This window comes from Stegastes partitus, unplaced genomic scaffold (genome assembly GCF_000690725.1).
Source record: "Stegastes partitus isolate 25-593 unplaced genomic scaffold, Stegastes_partitus-1.0.2 Scaffold5, whole genome shotgun sequence".
Lineage (NCBI taxonomy): Eukaryota > Metazoa > Chordata > Actinopteri > Pomacentridae > Stegastes > Stegastes partitus.
This window is the reverse complement of record NW_007577736.1, coordinates 972,939-997,359: the sequence shown is the minus strand read 5'-3', so window position 1 is coordinate 997,359 and position 24,421 is coordinate 972,939. Positions and strand designations below refer to the sequence as shown.

The following is a 24,421-nucleotide window of genomic DNA, read 5'->3' as shown; positions in this document are numbered from 1 at the left end:
TATTTAGCTAGTTACCATATTTAGATAGTTAGCATGTGCCAGAATTACCGTTCCTCCCACTGCACCATTTCCCTTCCTCTTGTGCACGAGCTTGAATGTGCACTGGACACCCTGCGATAGTGTTGTGTGGAGCAGTGTGAGACACTTTTTCCCTCCCATTTCCCATTTACAGAGTCAAGGCTTTACGCAACCACCCTGTTTGTTTCACAGCTGGCAAACTGTGAGAAGATTTTCACTGAATTTGACAACTAAGTGTTGCAGCTCTATAAATAATTACTGATTTCTTTCTATCATGTCACACGTGTGCTACTGGCACAACTTTAAATGCATGATTATTTTTTTTTATTATTCCCATGATGCACTGGGCTTCTCTCCTCTCCTTTCCTCTTTATAATTATACATATGTGTGTGTATGTATGTATATGTTTCTATAGTTGCCTATCACCATTACATATGACTAACTCTGTGACTCCCCCCGAGGTTCTCCTGCACCTGCTCTCTCTGTGGATGTCTCTGGATCTGGAGCTCCTGAATTACAGCCGCTGGCCTCACCTTCTGCATCTTGCTCCCCCCACCATGATGCCTCCTGTTACAAAAGGACAATAAATTCTAATAACTTGTTTAACTGTAAACTAAATTGTATAATTCATCCCACTCTCACCCTACCGGTCGAGGCAGATGGCCGTCCCTCCCTGAGCCTGGTTCTGTCGGAGGTTTTTTTTCCCCTGTGGGGGTTTTCGGTTCCTTCCCACTGTTGCGGACTGCTTGCGGACTGCTGAAGCTTATAGGAAATCCAGATGCTTTGGATTGTTGGGTGTTTCTGTCTCTGCCTTTGTGAAGCGCTATGAGATGACTGTTGTTGTAAATATGCGCTATACAAATAAAATTGAATTGAATTGAATTGAATCATAGATTAATTGTATGTGATCCAAGATGACGTCCTCAAATCTATTGTTTTGTTCAGTCAACAGAGCTAAATGTTTACAAAGCGAGCAGTCAGCTGTCACAGTGGAGAAGCTGAATCAAGGACATGTTTCTTGAAGCTGATACAAGTATTGCTATTTTAGGCCTCATAATGATAATAATGTATTAGTTGATTTGTTTTTTACTTAATAGACACAAGACCTGTTTTTAAAATTAATTGTGACTACATCATTGACATATTGGCACATTTCACAACTGGGGGCGGATAAAAACACATTTTAGCACTTTCAATAGACAAACAATGTTACAGCAAACTGACAACACAGTTTTTTTTGTTTTTTCTCAGACACGTTTGTCATTTCTCTTATGTTATTAATTATCAACCAATTCATTGCAATCTAATTCACTTATTCATTAGTCTTCCTCAGTTTGCCCATTCAGTCTCAGCACAAGTCTGCCAGAAGTTCATATTAAATTACTGCCTAAGCCTTACTTGAATTCAATATATTCTTGTCTGGTATTTCATCAGATAACATCAATGTGCCACTTGAAAAGAAACCTCCAGCCCCTTTCCACTGCCTCGTGAGGCTCTGTTAGCTTACAAATGGAGTCCTGTTTTCAGTGTCAGACCGAATCCAGTATTCAATCCATTAATTTGCTTCCTACTGATTGCAGTGCACCTGAGCATTCACTGACTGGAGCTCATAAAGGAGGGTTGCTGTAAATCTCACACTCCTATCGTCACATTGCTTCTGCAGATCTCGCCTTAGGTAAAAACATGACATAGAAGAAGCAGCTCACGGCAGCTTTGGTGACTGAACTAGATGCAAGAAAAACAACGGAGTGTATCAGCACATATATGAGAGGAGTTTAAAAAAAAAAAACATCCTGCATCTCCACCTGCAGAGAGTGCAGCACAAATCAGTGAGAATGTCTACCAGAGCTGAGAACGTAAGAATAATTCGAAGGTTAATAAATGTAAACAGATTCTATTTTCATTCGGAGACTCTAGAGAGCTTCTGCTTCAGGATGCAAACTATCAAATTCATTTAAACTGCATAATTCCCATTCTACATTAAGCCACTGTGTTGTTTTGCAGCATGCTATGGAAACATTCAGCAGAGAGGCTTGCTGCAAGAGAATTCACTATAATTGCGCTCTAATTAAGCCAATAAACAAATAGGAGCCTTAGGGGACGTAATAATATAGCTTCATGAGAGAATGTCATTTATAAAGATCACAATTCTTTGGCGTTGATTAGCTTCATGGCCTGTTTGCCCATTATTAGAGCACCCAGAGGTCAACAGCCAAGACCGAGAGCGCTGCAGAGCTGTAGGCCTAATGAATGTAACAACTGCTCTGTGAAGTTCAAGATGTTGCTCAGCTTCCTCCGCTCCATAAACATCAATCTTCATTATTAATTACTGGGCCTGCGGGACATTTCTGTGAATAATGCTGTTTATCTTACGACTGTGAACAGACAAAGAGAGAAATTCAAAGGAGCGGGGAATGGGGGGAGTGATAACAGGTAAGCGAGGATGAACGCCAAGCGCGCACTGTCACAAGCACACTCCTGTCTGACTCTGGTCTTGTTGAACTCGCTGCAACTCCCACTCTTTGTCTGACTAGTGAACTAACAGCAGTTTTTTTTTTTGTTTTTTTTTTTCCTTGCCATTTTTGTTGACAGTGCCAATAGTGTGATGGAGACTTCATAGCGAAATAAACAACACCACTCAATTCATCAGTCCATTCATGCGCTGTAATGTGCAGCACCTCTTTGTGTGGGCTGATTGAATTTGAACCGAGCCTATTGTGCTCTCGCTCTCGTTCCCATGCCTGCTATTGTCTGACGCCCCTCCTCCTGCCTCTGTCTTTGAGACAGCCGCTGATTTAGACAGTTTCTCCAGGTAAGCAGGTGCCACGTCTACCCGCGAAGCTAGCACAAAGTGTGGTGATGGCGCTCCATAGATAGACCAGATGTCCTCGTTTGAGTGATAGAGAAAGCCTCCCATGCCATTCGTTACATTTATCCTGGCACCAGATGACAAATAAATGACTGTGCTTGTAATGCCGAGGCAGAGGCCTGCTGTAAACTGGTGATGAGCGCATAGGAGGCTAGATAAGGTAAATCAAGACCCGGAGCTAGTGGAGCATTTAATTGCGCTGAAAGACATGTCAACGTGGGCTGTGAGGCTTTGTAGGGCCTGTCATTTACAGTATGATGATTATGAGGTGTGTTTGCTTTGACATGTTCATTTCTTAAATAGGAACACTGTTTATGTAACAGCTCAGCGAATCAGTCACAGGGTTTGTTCTTCTTCACAAGGTGTAGGACGGCACAACTGGTTACCTTTGCTGTTCAGCCAATAAGTTTTCGTTGATTGTGACTGCACGCAAGCAAGACCTGGTTAGGATTTGCTCAGTTGAAGGGTAACTACAGCCAAAAATATAGCTAGAAGCCTCTTTTGCAGCAAATTTTTAAAACGTGGCCCTTTGAGAGAGTCGCAGCATTGAAACCTGTGTTCTAGCAGCTCTTCTCCTAAAGGCTCTCTGGCGTGTGCCTGTACATATCCACAGCCATGCAGTTTATCACAGTTTGCATTACTGTCCAAGCCCTTTTATTTTATTTTCTTTTTTTATACTCTCAATACAGCACAGTTATTGGCAGGCCCATGTGATACCCCATGCAGAGGGATAAATCCATTTAATATACCTTGTTTTTCTTTGTGCCAGTGCTTATCACTCTTGCTAATATTAGCCCCATCAACGTGTGAGAGGAACCAACTGAGGCCACAAGTTGCCAGCGCTGTACAGTTTACACTTGGTGCAGCAGATGCGGCAAACATTTACAAACATGATAAGAGAACAAAAATCTATGTCAAATGTGTCGTTTCATGTTACGGTTATGAAACAATAATCTTCATGGTTGGAAATCCTATGAATTCCCTCCTTCACTCTTGAGGGCCAGGAGCAATCATAATTAGAAATGGACTAAGTATTAAGGGGGGAAAAAATGCCATTTTTCTGATTATTGGTTTTGACATAAACTGTTATTGAACTCAATCTATGAGTAAACAGGAGAGCATTGCCGTTGCAGTGTCACATGACAATCAAATGTCATCACTCCTATTCCCAGTGTACATATTGAGTTACAGTCATCCTTAATAATGAAGAAGCCTCGTTATGAATTACAGGTCTTCTGCTATTACGTGCTGTTAATATGCAATGTTTGATGTCTGAATGTGTAAATTTAGTAATAGTAATTCTTATCAATGAACAAAATTATAAATGAAAGACACCCTGTTATTACATGTTGTTATGAATAACGTGTAATGTATATTGGTTCCAATGTATATCGTTATCAGCCTTTCTCAAACACCAATAATCAAATGCAACAGGGCTTTGTCATTTCTTCTAAAAACATTTGAAGCCTTTTTTGTGAGGACAGGGTTCTGCATGGTCTGACTTGGCTTAACTATCTAAGAGTGTGAGCTAAATTAAGTTTTTCAGACTCAACACTCAAAGGCCCTTTTGGTTATATATTAAATATGATTATTCTCTCTCAAATGAGGAAAGAAAAAAAATGTAGGACATTTCCCTGAAGCTAAACTTCCATTCTGTGTTCCATTTTGTGTCTTACCTTAATGTAGCTCAGAGCAATGGTAGAAGTTTTCAAAATGATAAAAGTAAAACTATCCTCCAGCCATTGTATGTACAGCTTTCTACAGGAAATCATAATTAATGAGTGACTCATATAATTTGAGGCAAGAAAAGGAGTGTTTTACATTAAGCCTGGATGGGAGAAGTTTTTCAGGGTTTGTAAATTAAATTCATCTGAGGTGTAGAAGAAGAAACACAAAGTAGAACTTCACGTACCCTTCAAAGATTTTCCTTCGTTTCTATTTTACTATTCAGAGCCATGCTAGCTAATGGATTACCTCATCCTCCAAAAAAGCAGTTCAATCTCTCTGTGATTGTATAATTCTCTTTCATCTTCAGAGAGAGGAGATGGAATGATTAAACAAAGAGCTCCCTGATATCCATGGCTGCTGTTGACATGTGACTTAAGATGTGCAACACTTGCATTAAAAAATAATGTGGGCTTTGTACTTGGACTACTGTGTATGCTACGTGTGTGATCATCAAGAATGTATAGTGATAACAGCTGGCATTTTAGTATACTTCCCTGAAAATATTTCAGTAAATTTAACATTAAACAACCAGCATCCATTAAGCTCAGCAGGTCTCACCTTGTTTTTAACATGTAGCTGCTGTTGTTTGCACTTTAAGTGTTTACCCCAGTGAATATATGGGGTGAGAAAAGGCCAATATGCAGATTCACAGTAATCTGGACTTTGGGCTATTAACACAATATGCAGCACATGAAAATCAGTCATTGTACTGCTGGTCACATATTGCATTATTAATGTAATACAATTGGCTGCAGTCATATGCAGATTTCCTGCAAGGCTGTAGACTATAAAAATTATTTTAGGATGCTTAGCGCAACACAATGCACGTTCTTAGTCTCTCAAGAATGTTTTTTCCACAAAGCTAACTATCACAGCCAGTTTTCCAGGCCAGCATTTTGATGCATTGTTTTGTTTAATCCCAAAGGGGAGGAGGTAAGGATTAATTTGTTGCATCTGTCAGACCCACGCTGGCACCGCTGATAGTGTCCATGCCAGTTCGAGGCTTTCCCTTACCAACGTCCTCTCTTGTAGCCACTGAGCCCCTTTTGTTGCACTGCCAAAACACCTCTTTCAGCTACATCTACACATTTCTACTGTGTCGCTGTTGTACCCCTTTGGCTTTTTACCCAGACTGTGTCCTCTGAATGTGAGGTCCGAGCCCAACCTCGATTTCCATGTTCCTTTTGGATGCTTGACCTGTGTCCTTCCAGTGCTCCCACTGGATGTGATCCAGGGCCATGGTTCACAAGGTCGGGTACATTGATTTGACATGGGGATACGAGTGTGAGCTTGTGTTTTTGTAAACAGTTCATGGGTTGCTAATGCGCTGTGGCATACAGCCGTCACATATATGTGAGTCACAGGCTTGCGTGCTGCTTTGAGAGTTATTATGCATTCATGTTACTGTCTACACTTGGTAGATTGTGCATTCACAATCTGAAACCTCCACATGACGTCCCCTTCTTAAGTTTTTGTTTCAGCTGCTGGGGTCTAATAAATTAATTTCTATAATTGTTGTTGCCATACAGTAAACCAGTGTAGCATTTGAATACACTGACATACAAATTTATAGATTGCTGAACTGCAGTTTTAGGTTTAAAATGAGTAATACTGCAGTTTAAAAAAATATTTGAATGAAAGTACAAAGGTTATAACCGCAAAATGAACTGTCAGTTTTTTGTTTTTTTAATATAGTGTATTATATTAATATTTATGCATTAACATGCAAACGAATTCATAATGTAGAATATTTTATAGGTGCCTAATAGATTCCTATAAAAGTTTTCACCCCCCTTGAAAGTTGTCCCTTTATAATAATTTTCAACATTGAATCTTGATCCATTTAATTTGGCTGTGTTGACAAGAATTTGCACAAAATACTTGTTCATGTCATTCGACAAACTGATTTCTACAAGGTAACGTTAACTGATTAAAAACATAAAACGATTGCATAATTATTGACATTACTTCGTAGAAATCTGTTTTCACTTTGACATGAAAGAGTCTTTTTTTTTATCATTTCTTGTCAAAAACCCAAACTAGATTAACCATGATTCTCCTGTAACTTTTTATTTTGTCCTTGAGAACTGCTGTGTAGTTTGACTTAAACAAGATAAATACTAATTATTCAATTAAAACAAACCAAAACAAGTAACTCTTGTTTGAACTTGTCACAGCTGATAGACACAGGCCACCTCTGCAAGGGGTTACTCTTCCTTTGTTTTAAAGGGTCACAAGCCAACAAAGCTTGGGAAGCACTGATTTAACTACAACAATGTATCACATTTATTTGTTAATTATATGCTTTGTCTGCAAAAGAATGCTCTCGGTTAGTACACATATCTTCGAAATTGTAAATTAAAGTGTCTCACCAAATGTTCTTCAGTCTTGCACCACTGCAACTGTGCAGTCATTTGTTCAAAATGTTTCCCACATGTGTATTAACACAACATCCCTACAATAATAAACATGACTTTCAAACACTTTCATTAAGAAACCAAGCAGAAGCAAACAAAAAGACTAGGTGCTGCATGTTTGAGAACAAACTGGCTGAGAAAAGAATAAAACAGAAGTTGTAAGCTTACTTTTTCTGTAGATTGTGAAGTGCCAAAGAAGATTGGGATGAATGCTAGCCAGATGATGCAGGTGGTGTACATGGTAAAGCCAATGGGTTTGGCCTCATTGAAGGTCTCCGGCACCCCTCTGGTTTTAATGGCGTAGACTGTACAGGTGACCATGAGCAGCATGCTGTAGCCCAGCAGGCAGATGAGAGACAGGTCAGAGATGTCACACTTGAGCACACCACGAGCCAGCACTGGGTTAGACGTCCTCTGGTCCTCATAATCAATAATAGCCTTGGAGGGATCCACAACAAACCAGATGCACACCCCGAGCAGCTGCACTGAGGCCAAGGTGAATGTGATGACTAGCTGGGAGGCCGGAGAAATAAACCTGGGCGCGCTCACAGACATAGTGCCCTGCTCGAAGATGCGGTAAATACGATTGGTTTTGGTGAGCAGAGCAGCATAACTGATGCTCATCCCTAGGCCCAAGAAGATCCTGCGCAGGGAGCAGATCCCTACATCGGGGGTGGAAATCATCAGGAATGTTGTGGCGTAACAGAGGAAGATGCCAGTTAGCAGAACGTAGCTCAACTCTCGGCCTGATGCTTTCACAATCGGAGTGTCGTTGTAGCGGATGAACGTGACCACCACAAACAGAGTGGCCATGATGCCAAGGACTGCAATAAGCACAGGGATGACTGCCCATGGAGAGCTCCACTCCAACTTGACAATGGGGATTGAAACGCAGCCTGTGTGATTCTCGTTGGGCCGCAAATCAAAGCGACACATCTTACACGTGTAGGTGTCTGCCTGGTACTGATAGCCATCGCAGCGCTCGCAGTGCCAACAGCAAGGGATGCCCTTCACAATCTTCTTGCGCTCACCTGGCTGACAGGGGTGGCTGCAGATTGAGGAAGGGATCTGACGGACACCGCCGGGCCACTGCATCGAGCGAACCTATGAAGGAGGCAGAGGAAAATAGATAGGCACAGAAGGACACACAGGAAGAAATAAAAACTGTTCAGCAGAGATTTATCATATTCAAAGCTCACTGTATCCTGTGCAATGGAAGCGTGCAGAGGCAGCAAGTTTTATTGATCTGAAAAAATCCTCAGCATCTGGAGGTCAAGGACATTCTAGAGGGTGGTTACTTCTTGTTTGGGTGTTTGGCTGAAGTATCTGTATTCTGTGTTTTATGTATTTATTTGGGTGAGGGGGTGGAAAAAGGTAACCTCTGTGTCAAATCAAGCAGTCCTCTAAGATTCAGCAAAATGTTTCAGTGGGAGGTCGAATTATCTGAAGGGCAAGATGTGAGAGCAAAAGGGGGGGAAACCCATTGTTTGCTCTGCAGCTGTTGGCAGAGGTTCTCTATCTTTGGCTTACGTAAATGTTTGTGTTCAAAAATTAATCGATTCAAAGACACTTTTCAAGATATTCCTCTTCTTTGTGGATTTCCCCTTGAACAAGCACACTTAGAAAGATAAATTAAATTTGTCATTTCAAACAGTGTCTTCTCTTTTCAAAGTTATCAATTTTACTCAATTGTGGCTGTTCGTTCAAAGCCAGTAAATGTGTCTTTAAATGTGCGCTTAATTAACAACTCAAAGAACACTAATTAAATACTGCCGGCTTTAGACTCAGAACTGGCACGTTTCACAGTAGGTACCCACGACAAACCTCACTTTTTTTTCCCTTTTTTCTTCCACTGCATGTTGTTGAAGGAGGTGAAGAAGACAAAGCTACTCTCAAGCTGCTTCATGTGTTCAATTGTAGTCTTTTGCCTGCCCAAGGCCTCCTCTTCATTTTGCGAAAACATAATTTGTTTGGTTCCTTTATGTAATTTACTGTTATAATACTGTTACTTCATCACGCTGCCTGCCCACAGTATTGTTTTTGGAAGTCGGTGATGCCGTCTGGGGAGATGATACTAAATATGTCTGTCCTTAAGCTCTCCTGGCTTTCTTTTCATCACAGTCTGCCCTGTTAATCATTTAAAGCTCCCTCTGGATATTTACACCTTTGAAGATGGAACTAAGCACTATCAAATGGTTTGGGAGGAGTTGGTGATCTCACACGCAGCTGCAGAGCTCAGAAAACCTTTCAGAGGATTTTCATTGCAAACACTGACACAAACAAACACTTGTAAAAGGCATGGAATAGAAAAGGGCTCACATTCAGATGGAGCTGATCCGTCCAGTGTCCAATGATTTTGTATTCGGCTGTCCGGTTTCTTATCTGGTATTGGTAGATCTCGTAGCGTCCAGGGGCATCTCCGTTTTCGTTGAAGAGCACCGGGTTGCCAGCTATGCCTAAATAAGAGATTAAGACCATGATTATTTATAGCACTTTATTAAGTTATTTTTTTGTGTGTAGTGAGCATTGGTCTGTGAGAGCAAACTAATGTGTTTCCATTTTTACATGTGAATGTGCAAGATGTTCCATTTCAATTTGGAAAGAAGAGAATATATTCTTGTGTAGTGTAACCACATTACAGTCAAATGTTTTCTGGGAGACCATAAATACATTCCAATCTCTTTTTGCTTGTGTACAATTTATGTTAACCACCAGTTCAAGAAGTTGTTTCCCATTTATGTAGAGGCGTAAGACATCTTACTCATCAGAAACCAAAACAGTTTATACTGTTTTAAAGTGGAAAACACGACACGGTTTGTCTAGTTTCTTCCAGACTTCTGAATCACCGCCGGCTACGTCTATGTTCAGTTCAGACATTGACAGCATAGGTGTCTGGTAATTTGTTGATTGATGGCTGTTTCCACCAATCTGCAAATGTCTTCAGGGTTGCAGGTAGAATTAAAAATGAGGATAGCTGGATCCATGAAACTAAACAAAGACAACTGAGTCTAATTATCAGACTCGATCCTTTATAAAGTGTTCTTGTTTCCTCATCTTAATAATACCAGTCGCTATACACAAATGATATAGAAAGAAATCTTTTCTGAAAAGCAGACAATAAATGTACAGAAATGCTACTGAAGATTACCTAGGATTTTGCAAAATTGTCAAATATCAACTTTTTTCTGGCACTATAAGGTTGCGAATTGTACAAACATGGTGTGCAGGTATGGACCCAAGAGCTGCCTTTTAAAACCTGCTCTGTTATTCCACACAGAATGAGATTCTACTTATCATGACTTTGGTGCCAGCACATAGCCATAGCCGCTTTAAAGTTCAAATCAGCAGAGTTGATATATGAATTGTTTAAATAAGCCCAAATTTCTCTTTTCCAAAAGTTGTGTGCCATATTTGCTGCCTCAGAAAAGGAAATAAGGGCCGGATTCATGTAACTTTACAGCTAAAGTGGAAAACTACCGCATATTGTATATAAGCTGAAGTATTGCTTGAAAATGCTGCAATATTCTGTCTGGTTTAAGTCTTCAGTTTATATATATTCAGAGCGATTGGCCTAAGAAGTAGCATTCTTGATTTGAACATTTCTGGATTTTGGTTCATTATGTGATGTGACGATAGTGCAGCAAGTTAGACTATAAGAAGAAAGCAATGCAGTTCTGTATTGCTGGCTACTGAGCAGCGCCCATGAAGCTGTCGGACTTTGTGCTTGCAAAGCTCTTTGGACACTAAAAAACTGCCTCTGAACAGCTGGATTTCCCCTGGAGGTCCAGAGGTGGTTACAACTGACCCCTTCCTGACTTCAGATGTACTTTTCTCATACTTTTCTTCATCGTTCCTACAAAAAGTGTCCATTGCTTTGTTGTTGTGATAACAATGCATAACAAGCTATTCCTGTGTGCCATTTTAGGACAAGCTGTAATGATGTGTCACAAAGAAAGCACACTAAAGATTCCTCTCTAAGCTCTCCATTTAAAACTTGACGAGTCGTTTAATCGCAGTAGAACGTAGAAAGGTTCTCCTTTGAGGCAGAATGAGGAAAAACGGCCGCTCACATCCACTTTCACCAACGTCTATACCTTCAAACGCTAATGAAAGCTGTAAACCCCTGTGTAAACCCCCTGCTTGTGTGCAGTGTTTTCTTTTAGGGTTTTTTTTCCTGATTTATTATTAAGTCTCCCAAACACAATGAACATCCCAGTTAAGAACAAAAGGGTAAACATGGCCAATTGCTGCTGATGGATTTCTGCTGATGAGTATATATTTTTTCCTGCTCTTTGTTTCGGCTCTGGAGGATGCTGCGCCCTAATCCACATCTCGATGAGTCAGCCCTGCAGGATTACAGCATTACCGTTTTACCAGCCTCGCCTGTGTGACAATGCCGCCCACATCACAAAGCAGTTAGTGATCATGGGAGGATTACAGTGACTTTAGAGAGGCATTATGTTTATATAAACATATTAGGCACATCGACAGTGTTGGTTAGTAAGCTGTCATATTTTCTATCAAACATTATAATCGTGCCAAGTTTGTTTCTTGAATATGCACAGCGATTTGAAAGCTTCCACCATCATAGTCGTGTGCCTTGACTGTCGTGGTGGATCATGTAACCTCAAGCTAAAGTCTTCAAGGCTTTAAGTTAGCCTATGTGCTTGAGGGCTCCTATGGTCACCGTCGTCACTGACAGACAGACCTTGAATGGTGGTTCTGAGAATAAAGAAACTCTATCAACACAGCAACACAACTGATACGACAACATTTAAGAGCTCTATGGGCTTTTGTTACTTTTGAATGAAGACCTTCATTAGATTGTTGGCTCTCCTACTGCAGCTTTGCAGTACTGTAAATTAACTTTGACCTATTACCACTACTTATTTATCACACAGCAAGAGTTTTCCCTTTGTTTTCTAGTAACATTTTTAAAGGTTGAATCTTCATTTTTGGACTGAATGATTTACAGGTAAATGCAAATTTGAAATCAAAGCGCTTGACCCGTGTGGTTTTCATGTGTGACACACAGTAAGTATCCCGAAGGTACAGTGTTCCCTGCAAAGCACATCACACCTATTCAGCAGTCAGCATAATAAAGAAACAGTCAAGACAAATCAGGCTGCTCCTGTCGTTGGTAATGAAATGACACATTAAAGCTCTATGGGGAAATACTACCCGAACTGTGTGTCATTCTACCAGAGGCAGCACTGTGTCCTCTTCATTAAGAGTGAAGAGAGTGGTGCATTTTGGGACATAATGGTCAATGTTTGAGTTGCAGATGAGGAATTAGTCCTGTCATGTGGCACAAACTGCCTGTCTAAACAGTCCACTCACAAGTCAGGGGCATAATGAGTTCCACAGAGGCCTCTGCTGTGCACTAACGTGGTGGGGCGTGCTGGGGTCGCACAGGTGTCTACCACAAGCAACTCGCTTGCTCATTTTATTTTGTGCGCTCTCAAAGAAACGTTGGGGTTAATGGAGTGCTTGTAATTATATGTAATGTTTAATGATTGTAACCTCTCTCCCTCTCCCGCTGCTGTCACGATCCCAATTAAATGTATACATACACTCCTTAATAATTGCCGGGGTATGATCATTAATCCAACCTGTGCTTGTTCTGCATCGATGCACAACCGGAACACCTTGGTGAATGGCAACAACATGACAGCTGGTCATTAACTCTTAATGACCTGTATGCAGGGAAGTAATGCAGAATTTACTGCAGATCCACTTCTCTCATCAAGTGTGTCTGAGTCTTTCCTTCCCTTCTGTCACAGCCACGACCTTCACATGATCACTGTGTATGAGCTGTAGCGATCTATGTGCTCTCAAACTGTTCCTGGAATGGTTTGAAAACATAAACATGACCTACTTCTAAGAATTCGTGAATCACTCCATCAAAAGGTTTAGTCAAATAATCACATGGCATGTGGGGTTTGGGTAGAATGTGGATACTGTTTTAAAAAAAAAAGCAAAATGTCACATTATAAAAGCCAGTATATTAATAATAGCCAGCCCAAACAAATGAAGGACAGGTAAAAACACCAAAGAGGGGTGGAATTACCAGTACTCTAAAAGCTAACATGGTAAATTCAGCATAATGTAGATTTCCACAGCACTAATTCCATCAGTACAACAGCAGCCATGTCATACTGGCCACTCTGCTAAAAACACTTTCTCTTTGTAAAACAGAAGTACTGCTTTCAGTTAGTCCAACAGCGCCTGTGCTTTGTGCGACAGCACAATTGTGTTACTATCGATACAACTTGACAAGCAGATGTTTCAAATTCAAGTAACGGGATAGAATATGCCTCTTGATCCACTTGAAGGCTTTTAATGTGAAACAACAATGCGACAACTGTTGCAGTGTTTATTGACAGTGACTTAAACTGCGCTTAAGAATGGCAAACAGTCAGAAAAATACTGACTAGAAATACTGAGTAAATGACAACAAAACTTTTCTGCTCTTTTGGTGCAGAAGAAATACTTAAAGTTATCCAGACATCAGGTGTTTCATTTGTCAAAATTCTCTTTGGTCGGCTGCTGTTTAGCACAGGGTGATGTGTTTAAATACAAGCAGAGATGCAGGTTGATGTCAGCAAACTGATTTAGATTTAGTCGGCGACACACCAATATCTTGCGGTTAGCTAACATTAGCCACCACATGCTGCTGGTCGAACCAGACCAAAAAACGCTGTGGGAGTATTGAATTATTTCTTTTACATTTTCTAAGACGATTGTGTTAGAGATGTTATCATTCCAACAAAACATGTGTCCCGCACTAGTTTATAATTGTCTGCTGGGACCTGAAAGTACATCTGACTAACAAGCACTCCAGTTTGAACATATTTAACTGCTGCTAGTTTTGGAATTAACAAGACTGGAGGGAAAGAATGTTATCACAAGTTTGTATTTTAAAAGAATAGAATGACAATTCATCAGTCGCAACAGCAAACTTGTTTAATAGAATGTTCAGCAATTTTACTTTAATGCATCAGATGCAAACCACCATGAAGTCATTATGAAAACGAACGTATTTTTCATGTTGTGTAAAATTATTACTGGTGTATCTTGATAAATAGACAAAGTTGGTTAACTTCAAAGTAAGGTGGTAAAAGTCTAATTAAAACTTTCCTCTCCTGTTCTCAATTAAAAACAGGTAATTAAAAATGTGCAATAATTAATGATATCAACTGAAATGAGATGTTTTATCGTGATAAACTTTTCAGCTGTATCATCCAACCTTGTGTAATTTGACACAAAGCGTACAAATTACTTTTCAATGGTAGTCAGCACAACATAGACGTGGTTACTCGGTTGTATTCAGAGCCTAACAGCATATTGTGGGTTGATGAACAGCAGCAGCATTAAACAGAATAGCTATGGCTACATACTGGCACACCCTTACTAATATGTTCCTGCTAAAGCCACTAGCTCATCTACAATACAGGTGCCCACGTAGAAAATCTCTCAACGAACCAGATGCTTCTGGTGACAGTCAAAGCTCCAGCACATACACTCCCTGTCTTTCCGAGCTTGGCATCGCCAGACAAATGCCAATTAGTGCTGGAACTTCTCAGTTCATTTTCGATTGCCAAGGACACTCTTAAGTGACTGCAGGAAATGCCTCTGGACACAGTAGGACAGACTGACAACCGACAAGAGTAATGAAACGTGTGACGTAATGCTAAAGTTGTGTGTTGGCATTTTTTTTTTTTTATAATTGCCATCATATCGAACCCGCCCCAAATTAGATAAATGGTTGTGATTGGCTTGGCAGGGGCAACAGCGGGTGAAAATCTGTTTCAACAGGAAGAGATCCAAGCGCAGTCTGCCAGAGCAAATGAAACATAAGCTCTCAGAATTGTCTGGTTCCCAGGCCATGACTTTCCAGCGTAGAAACACAGTCTGACAGTAGCTTTGTCATGGCTGGTTTGCTTTGACTATCTGCTCTTTGATGCAGTCCACGCTAGTGGACGCCATTGATGGTGAGTCAGTCTCCCCGTATCACCCGCTAGCCACGAGGCCATGCCTGCGGTCATTGCTACCTTGCTCCTGTGTTGCTTTTTTAGATATGCTAGGAGGGAGGGCACGAGCAGAATTTGAGGGCGTATTTACTTGTTAATTTCCTATAAAACAAGAGTAGGACACGAAACTGGGAATTATTAAATACACTGACTGGAATAAGAAAATAGTCTATCTCCTGCATAAATAAGTCTGTTCCATGGAAAGGCATGGTTCTCTCCACAGTTGAGTTTAATAAAGGCCACAGCCACAATTTGAGAATTTACTTTTTCTATCTAGCTTTTCTGTAGCTGCACATCCACAGTGCATGTACAACAGGCTTTGGGATGGACCTTCGAGGTGATAAAAGTAGATAGTAGACTATGATGAATAGGCTTTATATTTAGGACTGTCTATTCTTATCATGTTAGATATTGACAGTCAAAATTTTGTGAGTAACAGGACGGGGTGTCATGCCACCTTAAAAAAAAAAAAAGACATATTGCTTTATGCAAAAAAAAAAAAGAAAAAAAGAAAAGAAATGTCAACTGGAATCATCTTTTCAGCTACACAACAATGAAATTTTTGCACATCTGTGAGAGGAGAGAGAGGTGTGGAAAAATGGAAAATCCAGAGAGCTCGCCTTTATTCCACACTCATAACTGCTGTCCCTGATGAGAATGACAGTGGAAAGGCCACTGCTTCTTAGTCTGCGGTAGCACAAAAACACCTCCCCCTGATATGATTGCAAAAAAATATGAAACATTGACAGGAAGCTTCATTCAACTGTGGCCCACTGAAGTCTGACTGACTAATACACAAATCCAACGCTGAGGAGGGAAAAAGAAAGAAGGAAACCCTAAAGAATGTCAAACGGTGCATAAAGACGGACTGAAGACGTTTGATTCTGCTGCTTTGTCGGCCGCAGCTCCAGCAACTGCAGAATAAACCAAAAATGGTCATTTAGAATGAAAAAAAACACAGCTACAGCTTCAGATACATCTGTGTGGAGAAAATGTAAAAGCTCTTGAGAAAGCACAGAGAGCCTCCCAGACCAGTGAAAATAAACCTTTTGTCAGATTACTTTTCATCTTTTCTAAAAGGTTATCTGTCATCAGCTGGCTTACTGTGTCCCCTGTTGAAACCCCGACAGTCCACTGAGATATCAAAAATGTTGTGTTTTTTTTTTTGTATCGTGCCGAGAGTAAAGCCACGATAAACATCTTAGATTTTTAAGAAGCTTTTTGACCTTTATCATCGGTTTCAACATACCCAATCTAAGACACAATACACTATGTAGTTACGGGATTCTGAGAGCTCTGCAGCTCCTCACAGGAAGAAATGTGAATTATTTTTAGCAGATGTCTGGTAAAACTGCTGACAAACAGAAATATGCAACAATAGATTCTTGCTGGCTCGGCCTCAAGAATGATTCATCACAACAACAAAAAAATGACCCACTTTTACATACATTCCTGTCAATTGCTATTTGTAAGAGAAACGGGACGACTGCTCTGTGTGTTTACTGGCGCGTAACACACTTATATCACAACAGAGATACATGTCATCGATGAAAATATGATACACAGGTCAGCAAGTGGACAAGCTCTATATACTGCTGAGAGCTGATGCAATTAGATAAAGTGTAGTACAAACTTAAGGCAACCCCTCTGGTCAAATGGTGCAAATACAGTCTCGCTGTAAGAATAAAATTCTGCTCAAAAGTGCACACTGCACAGGAGTTTTATGCATCAGATTAGAGGCTAAACACCTTGTTGAAACCACTTTATAAAGAGCACCACTCAGTCCTCACTGTACAAACCTCCAAATTGAAAAAAAATTAAAAAAAGTTAGTTTCTACTGTGGATGCACTTGTTATCATCACTGTTTGGATTTTTTTTCTCTTCTCTTGCATGACAGTTCCACCTATTATTCATTTAATTTAAATTATCTGTATGTCACTTTACTTCATCCCTGTTTTATTTGGTCCAACATCCCAGACATTCCTTAAAGAATTCAAACATTACTGCCAGAATTCAGAAATAAAAACTCCAGGGTCAGTGTTGTACATACAGTGTATGGAAATGTAAAACTAGCACATCACTTTGTAGAGAAAGTTGTAAACATCTATTATCTAGACAAAAACCATAGCAGCATATATATATATATATATATTTGTTTTTTAACATGGGTAAAAATAAGAACAAAAACACTGTTTTACAGCAGACCATGAGAACCACTGAACCCATTGTGCTGCATGTTGTGAACAGCAGTCCATCAGTTGTTTTTCTCCACCATCTTATTGAATTCTGAGCAGCTCAGCTGGGGCAGATGGGAGTTAAGGGCATCGTAATAGCTGTTGTTGAAGGAGAGTGTTTACTTTTTCCACCTGATCTAGCAAGTCACGAGAGTATAATCAGCTTTACATTGATAAAAATAAGAGCTGAGCTGACGCTGAATATTGTATCAATAAAATACTTCATACCTTGTTCCTGAGATAACAATAACAATGTACATTTTCACTGCTTAAATTTACATTTTTTATTATTTCCATACACATTCTTACTTTAACAAGAATGTCAGAATGACACCTGATACTGTACGAGCCTAGAAAAGTTCAAAACTGTTGTTGTAGTAATTAATATGACTGGCTTTGTGTGTCACTGATGTGATAGTCAGGCTGAATTGCAATTTCATCTCACTCAAGTCGGACCTTAGGGCTGCATGATATTGACAAAAACTGATGCTGCAATATTTTGCTTCTCTGCGATAACAAAAAAAATACAGAATTCTTCACTAGATAACTTGACTTAAAAGAAGTAAGTCCTCGATGATAGGGGTGATTTTGTAGGGGAGTGCATCTTTATATATATACAAACTATTTTAAAGAGTGAAATAAGGTTTTCTAATGCCACATTTACTTCATTTTTTTCCCTCAAATTTATCTACAGGGGCTGTTTTCTATTAGCAGAGTTTTCTATGAGCACTTAACTATCAACACTGCTTCTGATCATGATCGTTTATTTGTGGGAACCCCAAACTGTGAAATATGATTCATGTTCCAATACATTTGCAGCCCAACAGCTGATTTGTCTCTCTCTCTCTTTTTTTGTTTTTATCTTCTTTTTCACATACGGAAACTTGTCAACAAGACCTGTGCTTTGAATTTTTATTTAGTTTTTTTTTATTTAAAATATCTAAGAACCCTTAAAACAGAGTAAATTGTGATCACATCGGCTTCTGTTGCTTAGTAATGGAAAATGAGATCTGTTTGTAGTTTTCTGTTTGTATCAAGCAGCAAAACTGTTGCAGTATAATGTCTTTGAGTTAATTTGCTTTAGTTCACATCGTACTTTTTACGTGGTGACTATCACACACGCTTTATGTCGATGCTGAACCAATACCTCGTGCAGCCCCGTCTGATGTTGACATAATGTTAGTGGATTTATTTATGTATTGTTTTACCCTAACAAGTGAAAAATCTGCCCCACAGATATTTGTTAACACAGACACCTCCGTAGCGATTGCCAGCAGCAGTTAAACTTTTTTATCATATCTTTTAATACATTGTTCTTTGAGGGTATAGCAAAGGCCCTATGGATAAACAGCATCCCTTAGAGATTCTTTGTGAAGATCTAGTAGTGCTGCAGAGTGTTTTTTTCAGTATTTTTTATGAGTAGGTCATTTTGTTTTTTTTTCTGCAAGTTAGTGTACACGGATGTAAACAAAGCAGGACCTAAAAGATCTAATTGGCTTTGCAAATGTTTCATGCAGAAGGAAATGCATTTGACACATGAATACACACACTATGTTTTGGTGAAACACGGGACACTCCAGAGGGCCACTTGCTTATAATCTCTGCCAGATTGACTGATCAATCCAATCAACACAAAAACAGCATCAGTAAGAGAAGAGGTGGGGTCATTCTCATGTCTGCAATCAGGCAAGTCCATCCCAATTGTGATGAACTATCTTTTAGACACTTTCACATCGAACTGAATTCCAGGTTTCAGAGACAAGTTGGGCAACAAATCAGACTGGCTAATTGGTTGTGGTGCTGCAGTACAGATGGCTTTCTGAGTTACTCATTTTTACCGCTGAGAAACAGCATCTCGCAACTTGAACATTGCTATTGTATAAGAGCATAAAACATCTTCCCGAATTAAAAAAAAAAAAGTCCCTTTAGTGACACTAAAGCCTGCAAAATCTCTCCCATTCAGTTTTCATTTTTTGGAGAAAAATATTTTCTTTTACTTTACACATATGAATTAAACATTGAATTGACATTCTGCCAATGTAATAAGTAGATATTAGAATGACAAATTAGCTTGAAGAGCAGAAGTTCAAATGAATAATTTATCTGTACAAACACTGCATACTCAAGTCTCTATGAAAGAATTTTAATTGTCTTGAATTGCTTTGCTTAAAAAAAAAAAAGGAAAAAAGAATGAAAAAAAAAAGGCAGTGTCTATATAATGAAACTCTGGATCACTGCTCTTTGTGTGAAAGCAGTCAATTATTAATATGCCAGTCATGAATGTGAACTTGAGTGATAACGGGGTATAATGTAACTCTACAGGAAGGGATGGAAAATAGGTCATATAGTAGAGAGAAACGGGCGCAAGCAAGGTGCTGGGTCAAGAGCCACAAGATGTTGAAATTACATCTCTATGAAGGAAATATTCTCAGAGCTGTATTATTGTGCCAGAAATACATTTCTAATAATTCCAATTCAAAGTAATTGTCATGAGCTACTTTCAGCCCACAAATGCATGGGTAATTTTTCTATACACTATTACAAACCTTGAGTCACTGCTGCACTTTAAAGGTCATATATTAAAATCACACTGCTTATCACCTTTTCAGGGTGTACTGTACATTATTACAAAAAAAACCCACATTCTTGTATAAAAGCAGTTATTTATGCATGTTTTTTTTTCTTTTGTAAGTTCAAAAGCATGTAAATACAGTCTTCTCTTCCTCACAGCACACCACAACTTCTCATTTAGTGGCACCTACAAAAGCTATAGTCGTATACTGAGTAATCACATGCCGGTGATTATTGCAACATGGTTATTCTGCAAACTCTGATGAATAGATAAGGAATCTCCAGCATTTGTGTGGAGTTTTTTTCCAGCCTAAGCAGTTCTGATTCTGGACAAGTAGACTAATACAGCATTTATCAGATTTTGGAAGTCATGGCACCATGTTCCTTTTCTCAGTCCATGGCTACAGCTGCAGACTTGCAGACCAGCAGATAGCGTGAAATTTGGGTTGGAAAACTACTCGTGCATTTATGCAAGCAGGGTCAACACAGCGGTGCTAATCAGTCTGAACATCTTTAATTTGCTATCTTGTCGTATTTTGACCATGGCCTTCTCATTTTCATGCTCCAGTTCTGCTTTTAAATTATCTGGTTCATGAATAGCACAAAAAACTAATCCTTCATCATCAGTAGCAGCAGGTAGATCTTCATTTATAAAGCTACTGTCATCAAAATCCGCTCATATCAAAGAAAATACTGCCCTGAACCAAACCTGCAACCCAGCCTTACTACATGACCTTGTACACTTTTTTGAAAAAAAAAAAACACTAGTAACCTGCTTTTTAAACATTTTTCGACATAGTATGGCGATAGCTTGAGGGAGTTGAATAATTAATTGGAAAAACGAATTAAGTACCCTAATGAGCCAAGTATTCATTTGAGGGTTAACTCTGTGGATTTATAGCCTTCCAGTACTACCGAGAACGATTGCATTTATTCAATAATAAGGACTTTGCATATTGTAATGTAATCTTATGTAAACACTAAATATATGATAACCTTGAAATTCATAGTCCAAACTGTAGGTTTTTATAACCCATTAATGTTGGTTGGTTAACCACTCAGGTACAGACTGAAATATCTCCACAACAATTCGATGGATGGCCATGAAATTTTGAACAAGCATTCGTGGCTGCCAGAGGATAAATCCTAATTCCCAATTCTTTGCTTTTTCTTCCAGCACAACCAGAAGGCTAACATTTCTTGGTGGATTGCCTTGGTATTTGGTCAAGACGTTCAGGGTGCCTCAAAAACGAATCCTTTGGAACCTATGGACTGTTCATCTACCACCATCATAAGTCAACATTCATTTGTCTAGTATTTTGGTTTACAACGAAATAACTGCAAAACTAATACAATTACAATCAGCCTTAGCAGCACTATTTGCTAATTAGCAAATGCTGCTATTCTAGCATGCTAAACTCTGGCATGATCACATTCTGGCGTTAACCCCACTGTGTCCAAGTACTGTAGCCTCATACAGCTACAAGCACATCTGTAACTGTAAGAGCGAGATAGTAAAGAGCTGACCATGAACCAGCGTGATTTTTCTTTATTTTTTTGTACTTTAGATGTGTCAGTGATCTACTACTGCAACCTTCCTCTGGATCTGTCATAAAACTAACGTCTACTAGGTGATTCGGCACCTAGCAACACTGCAGCCTTCAAAATTATAAACTGTGTCCAAGACAGAGTGGGAATGTGTTTGTTAACTGAAACAGCTAAGAAGAAAAGCTCATATTAAAATAAGTGTTGAGTTCAGACAGTCCATCATCAACACAACTGACCTGCAAAGTTTAGACGACGAATGTGCTTGAGCAGATGGGTGCCGTTGATGGGGTCCATTCTAGAGCACAGTCCCACCTTCCCCGGGCAGAGCTCCTGGTGCATGTTGTGCAAGGCGTGAGCCATCGCATACACCGCATCAATGACAAACTGCACCTTTCCCTCCTGCTCATAGTTTGAGTCTTTTCCTATTCGTTCCTGATCTGCAAGACACAAAGACATATGCAAATTAGAATCATCACACATATAACATGCAATTTATGTGTGTGATTTTGTAAATTGGTGACATGCATTTGAATCATGGGAAGTGCATCATCTATGGTCACTCATTTGGCTCATTGTTCACCATGTCAAGTGTGAGGCTGAGTCCGGCACTGGCTTCCATGTAGTTAAGCAATCATGGGGGAGACTGAAAAGGATTTTACAAGTGGATTTAAAAGACTCAATCAGGAAAAAAAGATCTCTAGGTCTATCAGCCACACCATGCAATCAAGAACAAATGTATTCATTTAAATACTCGAGTGGTTTCCATGAGTGGATCCAGCTTAAAGAATTATCTACTTGTGAAATTGTCCCTGACCCTTATTTGAAGTAGGCTGATGATGAAACAGCATATTTAGTGTCTGTTCCAGACAATTAATAGTAGACAATAGTAGCAAAAGCTACCCATCTTGAAACTCATTTATGGAGTAACTTGAAGATACTACACAGTCAGTAAAACTTGTCTTTTCAAAACTTCTCTCATGTGTCGCCCCCACTTTAGAAAGTGGATCAGGCTGGACAGGATAGTTCAGTGCAAACTACTTGGAACGAGCGGAACATTTTAAATGGAGGCTGAGGCGTCATTCCAGCAGGCAAGGAGGAAAATGCATTGCTCCTCAGTGAGTCTTATTCTTTCTGCACTGAACGGGTCTTGCCTCTTGCAATTAGCTAGAAGGTAAATATCTGGATCGCTGCAGAGGAGCAAATCAATTCCAATATCTGGAGTGCAAGGTTTTCTCCTTTGGGAAATCTCATCAGTTAAAAACAAAAACTCTTTCTTGTATCTCCAGAAGGAATACATGGATTTCCCTTTGAGCGATTTTGTAGACAATATGTCTGGGGTCTGCATGTCTTTACCATTAACTGTTAACTATATGCCTCGTGCCATTTTTCATTATCAGCTTTAAAAAAAAAACAAAAAAAAAAAAACAAATGATGTGTGTTCAAATTTGATTGAATCCCTGATTCTTGACCTGTTTGACTGAACGACGAACTGCAAATTCAGTATTTACTGCCTGAATGTATTTAGAGCCCAACACAATGAGGAATCACAGAAGCAGGAAATGGAGACATCCATTCATGGGACAGGGATAATCCCCTTATAGGCTCAATGTAATAACTTGTGATAGGAGTTTATTAATCCTGGCCCAGGTTGTTCCTCAGGTTTTTGTGATTGTTAATTGCTGTGAGGAGGTGGGGTCTGAGCAGGAGATACAACATGCCAATCCTAACTTCTCCTTTTTCCTCACAAGCCTCACATCTTAAAGCTGTGTCTACGCTACAACTCTCTGCTGTGTGTGCATTAGAGATTATAGAAAGCAGGTGTGCTCAATTTAGATTAACAATAGACTAATTACCAGGGATGAGCTAATGATAGAGCAGCATATATTTAATATTTATATAAATGCCAAATGGAATTCAATTAAGCTTGGCAAGGTAATAAGCACAGTGGGGGATCTTCTGCTGAAATTCTTACAATAATGGCGGCGGTATTGGGGGAAGAAATATGTGACGATGTCTAAAGTTGTTGAACTGAACGACTTGCTGCCATATTTACCAAAAAAAAAAAAAAGATCAAAATTACTTTTAAATTGCGGTAGATCAAGTTTGTTTGGCTAATGCACTGTGAAAGTAGAGATTGTTTTGAAATATGACCACATATAAGTCTTTGAAAGTAACTTGATAAACCTGAAGCGGGTGAAAAAACAGACAGTTTTAAAAAGCATTATTTTCTGTAACATTCTAAATGATTTTCAATAACAAAAACAAACAGACTTGTATTAAAAAATACAGGTCAGTATAAGAAATAAATGGATGCAATATTGCAAAATATATTTTAGTTAGCATCACTGGTATTTCAGTTATGAGACTTGTCTCAGTTTTGATTGTGTTTGGTGTATGATATTTATATGGGGGAAAAAAAGAGTAATCTGGTTATTCATAAAAATACTAGTATTCAAATTACCAACGATTACATGATGTTTAGAACACAAACCTGCAGTTTAATCAAGCTTAAACTAAAATCAATTTGACCGTTGCCACTGGGAATAAAGCTACTGTGGCTTAGAGTGGGTTTAGCACTAAGTGCCAACATCATGTTGCAGATTTTGCTTATCCACCTTATTGTCAGTGATGGGAGACAAGGGCAACAGGGAAAATTAACAATGTCCTCTAGTTTGACCGGTGTCGGGCTGTTACTGTGTAAGACAACAGAGAGGGGGATGAAGAACGAAGATGTGCAGCCATAACTGGTGAGAAAGGGCCGCCATGATAGAGTTCAGTGACCCCGAGTGGAGAGAGCATTTCTGTATGAGTAGGGCATGCTTTTACCGGCTGTGTTACACAGTTGAAGTATTCTCGAGACCAGAGGAAACAACACCGGTTTTATCACTGGGCTGAGGGCATGCTTGTGCAGGTCGCTGGCAGCAATTAGAAATTGGGATAAGATTTATTGATGCAACAGTATTCTAGTTTCCTTTAGAAGGCTTCCGCTAACATATACAGGT

General features: G+C 39.5%; 1 protein-coding gene across 1 annotated transcript in view; it reads right to left on the bottom strand.

The window, feature by feature from the left end:
* LOC103355744 (metabotropic glutamate receptor 4) overlaps window positions 1–24,421 on the bottom strand; it is a 146,537-nt gene that overhangs the window by 8,314 nt on the left and 113,802 nt on the right. Inside the window, exons 6-8 of the mRNA XM_008279651.1 lie at window positions 21,656–21,856; window positions 9,353–9,489; window positions 7,202–8,137 (exon numbers count right to left, since the gene is read on the bottom strand). Coding sequence (XP_008277873.1) covers window positions 7,202–8,137; window positions 9,353–9,489; window positions 21,656–21,856 — 1,274 coding nt within the window. The remainder of the gene's footprint in view (window positions 1–7,201; window positions 8,138–9,352; window positions 9,490–21,655; window positions 21,857–24,421) is intronic.